A 7500-nucleotide genomic window follows, 5' to 3' on the forward strand; every position below is an offset into this window, starting at 1 on the left:
CTCCCTCTCTCTCTCTCTCTCTTTCCCTCTCTCTTTCTCTCTCTCTCTATCCCTCTCTGTCTCTCTCTCTCTCTCTCTCTTCCTCTCTCTCTCTCTCTCTCTCTCTCACACACACACACACTCGTTCTCTCTCTTCATGGCTTTGTGTTCTGACTCTTTTATCAGTGGGCTTTTCTTTTTTTTTCTTTTTTGGGTCGTAGTGCGTTAAAGTCCTGTGTTGTTGGTGTTTGTGTCACTCTCTGTCCATCCCAGTGTCTATCCCTAGTGTCAACCATGTCACTGACCCCCCCCCCCCCCCCCCCGCACCCCCCAGTGGTAGAGCAGTGGTAGTGCAGCGTGACGTCAGTGTGAGGGACAGTGGTGGTGTCATACAGAGTAGGTTTACTACATTCACCTTTTCCACATTGACTCAATTCTCCATCAGCGAGAGCGGTGGTTCCCTTTCTCAGACTTGGTTTAGGTTCAGGTTTTGATTTCTGATGCCAGATATCCATGTCTGATTGTGTTGTGTCAGTATCTATTGTTAGCTGTGTTTGTCTGATGGTCAGTTTTCTGTGATTTGTGCTAAGTCCTTTAAGGCAGGGTAAGTTCTGATACAATTCCTATACCAGAGAGCTTATATACATCTGTAATGTAACTGAATCTCATGACCTCGGTGTTGATTGTTAGTCTTCATCTCTGCTTCTGCAAGGTGATCTTTCGTTCTCTTGCTGTAGCCTTATTTATCTCCCCTTCCCCATCCTCTTCTTTACCCCCCCCTCTCTCTCTCTCCTTCTCTCTCTCTCCCTTCTCTTTCTCCTACCCACCCCCTTCTCCCTCCCTCCCTCCTTCCCTCCTGCTAGCTGTCGATGCTTATCCTTGTGTCTTTCCTGTCTGTTGTTGTTGCTGTTGTTGTTGTTGTTGTTGTTGTGGTGTCTCCTGGGACAGATGCACTGATTCCTGTGATGATGCTTTATCTCCACTAGCTCCAGTGTAGGTTGGAGGGGCTAAAAGATGATCGCAGGAGCCATAGGACCTTCAGCTCACGAGTAACTATCCCCTCTACCCCGAGGAGCCGCCTATCCACTCGCAAAAAAACACAACGCTTTGTGTGTGGTGGAGCCCCGCGCCTCCCTCCTCCTCCTCCTCTCGCCTCCTCGTCTCTCTCCTCTGTCCTGTCCTGTCGCTCTGCCACCACCTCTCTCTCTCTCTCTCTCTCTCTCTTACTTTCTCTCTCTCTGTCTCTCTCCCTCTCTGTCTCTCTCTCTGTCTCCGTCTCTCTGTCTACTCCCTCTCTCTCTCTCTCTCTTTCTTTCTCTGGTAACATGCTCTGCTTTCAGTAGCTGTGTCTGGTGTGCTGGGTGTCTTCAGTCTGCTCAAGTAGTGTTCTATCTTTCTTTCTTTCTGTCGTTCTTTCTCTCATGCTCTCCCTCCTCAGTTCTCTAGTGTAGATGCAGTTGGTCTGTCTGGTCTTTTTTGCTTCTTTCTGCGCTGTGGGACCATGTCATGCTATGCCTCATCCTTTCCCCCCCTATCCGTCTCTCTCTCCCTCTCTTTCTCTCTCTGTCTCTCTCTCTCTCTGGCTGTCTGGTGCCCAGTAGTGGTCAGTAGGTATGGGGGTGGGAGGGGGACATCCACAGGTCTGTCAGTCACTGGGTATGATGAGTGCTCATGCGTCACCCTCCCCCATTGGCCAGGGTCACCCCAGAGAGGCAGACAGGCTGGCAGACAGGCTGGCAGACTGGCTGGCAGACAGGCTGGCAGACAGACAGACAGGCAGGCTGGCAGACAGACAGACAGACAGGCTGGCAGACAGACAGGCTGGTAGACAGACAGGCAGACAGACAGACAGACAGACAGACAGACAGGCAGGCAGACAGGCAGACAGGCTGGCAGACAGACAGGTTAGACAGACAGACAGATAGATAATAGACAGACAGACTGACAGGCAGACAGATGAACAATGTTACAGGTTAGATAGACAGACAGACAGATATGCAGGCAGACAAGTAGACAGATAGATGGGTTGACTTAAGCCTGGTACACACATAAAGATTTTCTAAATCTTAACAGATTTTTTATCTGAGAGAGACCTCACACATGAAGATAAAAAAACATGGATTGAACAGGTTTGATCTATTGTATGTGGTGTGCTCCGATATTCCCAATACAGCACACTACATACATAAAGATCTGTCCTACGACAGTCTAGAGTCTTGTCCCCCAAGCCAGAAATCTCACGTGATCAGGGTAGTAGTACCCTGACTGACCTGTACGAGGCAGCCATGTTCGACAGGGCAAATAAAGTTCAGAAGAGCGAAAAGAAGAAGACGCGTCAGTCAGCTCGCTTCTTGATTGTCTACATTCCATTCCACGTCACAATTGGACTCGCGAGTTGTCCGTTTCGCCCACACACAAGAGGACTTTTGATCGTAAATATTGAACACGTTTAATTATGTACGATCATCGGCCCCGACCATTTTCCGAGCAGATTGTGGGGAGAAATGGACTCTTAACACTCACATGACAGGAAAATATTGTAGGATAATCTTTCGAGCCATCCGATAATCGGGTGTTTGCTGTCCTTGGTCGTAAGGGGGGAAATCGGGCCAAAATCAGCCAGATTATCTTTATGTGTGTACCAGGCTTTACTTGACTCAGCAAAAGAGCCATTTAGTAAGCAGGAAAGGTCTCCAGAACATCTGCCCCCGCACCCCCCCTAAGAAATTATTTATGATGTCCCACACCATTGACCTGTCACACCATAAACACACACACACAGAGACATGGAGAGTATACTAGCCTGACACCCCTACTACATTCTAACACCACTCTTGTCTCAGTAGTGAGATTGAGTCTGAGTCCACCGCCTCATTCACCCAACATGACCTCTGACCTCTCTCCTCCCCCCACCCCTCCGCTGTCCCTCCCTCATAGCCTCAGGTTAGCTAGCTAGGTAGCATCAGCCGTCCGTCAGAGAGCAACACAGCCTCTCTCAGTCCTGCACACTGACATGTTACACCGTGGTTATTACATATTATATAACACCGTGGTTATTACATGTTTATATATACATCTGTTGTCATCAATGTTACAAGACGGTTATGGATGTTGTGTTGCCCTCTTTGTCCAGTATACAGCACCGTACAATGTGATGTTCACCCAGTAAAATCAATCACAAGCTATTATCACTGTAACAAGTACAGTTCTTCTCTCTCTGGGTGCTTTGAATACCCCCCTAAACCCCCCCCCCCCCCCCCCATATGAATGTCTTCCATGGCATTATGATCTCCCCAATACTCCAAGCCCAGGAAGCGGAGAGAGAGAGCTTGTCTGTATGGTAGGACAGCGTCAGCAGGGTGTTGTCATGTGACAGGGTGTAGTCATGTGACAGACGCTCCTCTTCTTCTGTCGCTTTTCCTTTTTTAATTGTTGTGAGAGAGAGAAAAGAAGAAAAAATAAAACATCCATCATCTTTTCAAACATGTAAAAAAAAAATGGTCGTTGTTATCTCACATCTCTCTCCCTCCTTTCCCCTCCCTCCTCCTCCTCCTCTTCCTTACCCCTCTCCACCCCCCCATCCCTCCCCCCTCTCTCTCTCTCTCCCCCCCTCCCTCCTCCCTCCTTCCCTCTCTCTCTCCAGGTCCAGTCACGATGCAGCAGCAAAGAGAACATCCTAAGATCAAGTGAGTACTCAGCGAAGAACGCCCTCTACAGGCCTCTGTGTGTGTGTGTGTGTGTGTGTGTGTTCTGCCAGGGGCTGTGTAGCTCATGTTAAGCAGCAGAATGTGCTGTGGAAGTGCTAGTGTGATGTTTTAAGGAGAGGAACTGGGTCAAGGAATATCAGAGCCCAGTGGTCTGTCGGAGGCAGGGGGAGCCAGGGGGAGGCGGGGGAAGGCAGGGAGAGCCAGGGAGAGGCGGGGGGTGGTGGAGGGAGGGGGGGGGGGCAGGGGGAGGCAGGAAGAGGCAGAGGGAGAGCAGGAGAGAGAGACAGTGGCAGGGGGATAGCAGGAGAGAGAGAGGGAGAGAGAGGCAGGGGAGAGAGAGAAGCAGGGGGAGATAGAGAGGCAGGGGGAGAGAGAGAGGCAGGGGGAGAGAGAGAGGCAGGGGGAGAGAGAGAGGCAGGGGAGAGAGAGAAGCAGGGGGAGATAGAGAGGCAGGGGGAGAGAGAGAGGCAGGGGGAGAGAGAGAGGCAGGGGGAGAGAGAGAGGCAGGGGAGAGAGAGAAGCAGGGGGAGAGAGAGAGGCAGGGGGAGAGAGAGAGAGGCAGGGGGAGAGCAGGAGAGAGAGAGGCAGGGGGAGAGAGAGAGGCAGGGGGAGAGCAGGAGAGAGAGAGAGATTACACATTAGCTACACTACGCTTTGTACCTTTTACCTTTACCTGTGTGCGTGTGTGCGTGTGTGTGTGTGTGTGTGTCAGGTCACAGTGCAGTGGACATCACCAAGGTGGCTCGGAGGCACCGCATGTCCCCGTTCCCCCTCACCTCCATGGACAAGGCCTTCATCACAGTGCTGGAGATGACCGCCGTCCTGGGCACCGAGATCATCAACTACAGAGGTGGGGTCGTAGGTCAGAGTTCAAAGGTCACACACCACACGCCACAGCAACCTGGAGGGAGACGTGTGATGTAGATATCCATCATCAGTCATCATCTAACTCTGTAGGTATAGAGAGAGAGAGAGAGAGAGAGAGAGAGAGAGAGAGAGAGAGAGAGAGAGAGAGGGAGGGAGGGAGGGAGGGAGGGAGGGAGGGAGGGAGGGAGGGAGGGAGAGAGAGGGAGGGAGAGAGAAACAGAGCTGTACTTTTTAACCACCTGCCAGCTGTACAAAGAAATCAGTCATCATCTAATTCTGAATAGACAAGTGTCCCCTAGATAGACTAGTGTCCCCTAGATAGACTAGTGTACCCTAAATAGACTAGTGCCCCCTAGATAGACTAGTGTCCCCTAGTTAGACTAGTGTCCCCTAGATAGACTAGTGTACCCTAAATAGACTAGTGCCCCCTAGATAGACTAGTGTCCCCTAGTTAGACTAGTGTCCCCTAGATAGACTAGTGTACCCTAAATAGACTAGTGCCCCCTAGATAGACTAGTGTCCCCTAGATAGACTAGTGTGACCTAGATAGACTAGTGTGACCTAGATAGACTAGTGTCCCCTAGATAGACTAGTGTCCCCTAGATAGACTAGTGTCCCATCCGTAGGCTATGTGTGACACGTTCTAATGCTTTGGTCCACATATCGGGATCCGATGTAATGTTCTGACTTTTCTTTCGAAAAATGTGAATAGAGCTCCGGTAGTTGACGTCACGCAACCCGGAAATCCGAGTAATGGTCCTTAACGCCACCATTTTGGCAGAGTAGAAAGTGGGAGAGCGTCCAGTCTTCCATTATTATTCATTCATTTTGAAGCTAATTTTCGCCGATTTCACTGCATAGTGGACATAAGGTCATATAAAACTGAGATCATACCGTGTGCAGTAGTGTTATAGTTAACTAGGTAGGAGTGGGCATTACTCACCCAATCCATTGCGTTGCAGTGTTTTGGCTTGAGCCACCTCACTGAATCAGCAGGGCCTGTCCCCAGGCTTAGATGTCACATACTCCCATCCGCGCACACACACACACACACACACACACACACACACACACACACACACACACACATTTGGAGGGGTCACAACAAACACTTTCCAAACACATCCATTCAGAGGAGTCACACACACTCCTTCTTCCACTCTGAAGAGGGGCCAAAGGCACCCCCCCGCAGTGCCCATGACCTATAGATTTATAGATCAGAATCCCCCCCGCCCCCCACCCCCCCCCCCCCCCCCCCCCGCCGTGTGTGTGTGTGTGTGTGTGTGTGTGTGTGTGTGTGTTTGTGTGTGTGTGTGTGTGTGTGTGTGTGTGTGTGTGTGTTACAGGGTGTGCACAGCTGGGAGGCAAGGGGAAGAGGGGGGGATGAAATATTTAGACATAGAACAGATGGAACAGCTCCCCTGCTGGTGAGGGAGGGGGGAGGTAGGGGTTGTGTGTGTGTGTGTGTGTGTGTGTGTGTGTGTGTGTGTGTGTGTGTGTGTGTGTGTGTGTGTGTGTGTGTGTGTGTGTGTGTGCGTTTGGGTGTGCGTGTGCATGTGGATGTGGGGGAAGAAGATATGCTTATTTGAATGAATGAATGAATGAATGAATGAATGAATGAATGGACTTTATTTGTCATTGCTACAGTACAGGTACCAAACAACGAAATTTAGGAGGGGTGGCTCCCCTGGTGTTAGGAAAGGGAAAAAAAATAAATACATGCAGTTAGAGGTTCATAGCGATTTGGGGGGCTACCACACTGGTGTTTCATTATTTGAATGTTGGTACACCTCAAACCAAATACCGTAGAAAAACTTTCTGAATGGCGTTTGCTGCCATTGCATTGGTAGCTACGTAGGAGCTAAGAAATAACATCGCTATGAACCTCTAACTGCATGTTTGGCACATTACAACACGCTGAAAGAACATAACATAACTAAAATAACTAAAAACACATAACTACACATGATTAGATGATCACACAGTCTTTGCTTTTGAACACGTCCTAAAACATAAGTTTGTTTACAAGCCATGTATCACTTACCCAGTAGCCTATGGAAGACAAGACAGTGAATCCAATTCACAAATTATAAGTATTTAGTGATCCTAAAACTGTTGTTTGTTATAGCGAGTGGCCTCTTCAAAACTTAAACTTTCGTAATTATGCCAAAAAAACGGAAACACTTATTTATTTATTTTTAAGAAGCCTTTTGCTCATTTGCGCAACTTGAGAATTGTCGACATGTGTCCCTTCTCACCTGACCGTGTCACATATCATCAATGATATAACACAAATAAGACATGCATGTGTGTGGCATCTTACAGGACAGCCTGACACACACACATGCTCACCCAGGAACACAGCATCACCTCTGCGCTACTTTAACTCCAAGCTCAGGTGAGCTGGAGTGGGGAGCGTGTCTATGTTCCCATAGCCAGTTGGTCCCACAGCCCAATGGTTCCACAGCCCTACTATAGACTATAGACTATAGAACAGAGAAACAGAGAAACTATAGAACAGAGAAAAGTTTGTGTGTCTGCCTGTCTGATGCCTCTTTTCTCCTCATTGGGTTGACCAATCCATCTGACACGGGATGGACATTGGACCCTAACTCTAACCCCAACCCCACCCCTAACCCTAACCCTAACCCTAACCCTATGAAATATTAGAAATGTGGGACCATTAACCCTAACCCCCAAGTGCATGGACCCGTGCCTGGATGGCTGAAAACGCTGTTGAACGATGGACGGTCTGTTCTATCAGTATGCCTGTCAGACTCAATGTAACAAGACGCCATGATGAATAATATTATGGTCATTATTATGGTCACGACACACAGGACAGAGAGAAGTACTGTATGTCTCCTCTGATGGTCTGACTGCTTTATGAGGAGTGTTGATTCGAATAAACAGGGTCTTAACTCAGAGAGAGAGAGAGAGAGAAAGT

General features: G+C 49.0%; 1 protein-coding gene across 2 annotated transcripts in view; it reads left to right on the plus strand.

The window, feature by feature from the left end:
* gphnb (gephyrin b) overlaps window positions 1-7500 on the plus strand; it is a gene marked incomplete at both ends in the record, with an annotated part of 93553 nt that overhangs the window by 73665 nt on the left and 12388 nt on the right. For both annotated transcript variants that reach the window (XM_080550189.1, XM_080550190.1), the window contains 2 exons: window positions 3623-3665; window positions 4399-4536. In XM_080550189.1, the coding sequence (XP_080406315.1) occupies window positions 3623-3665; window positions 4399-4536 (181 nt within the window). The remainder of the gene's footprint in view (window positions 1-3622; window positions 3666-4398; window positions 4537-7500) is intronic.

This window comes from Nansenia antarctica, assembly GCF_963989245.1.
Source record: "Nansenia antarctica genome assembly, chromosome: 1".
Lineage (NCBI taxonomy): Eukaryota > Metazoa > Chordata > Actinopteri > Argentiniformes > Microstomatidae > Nansenia > Nansenia antarctica.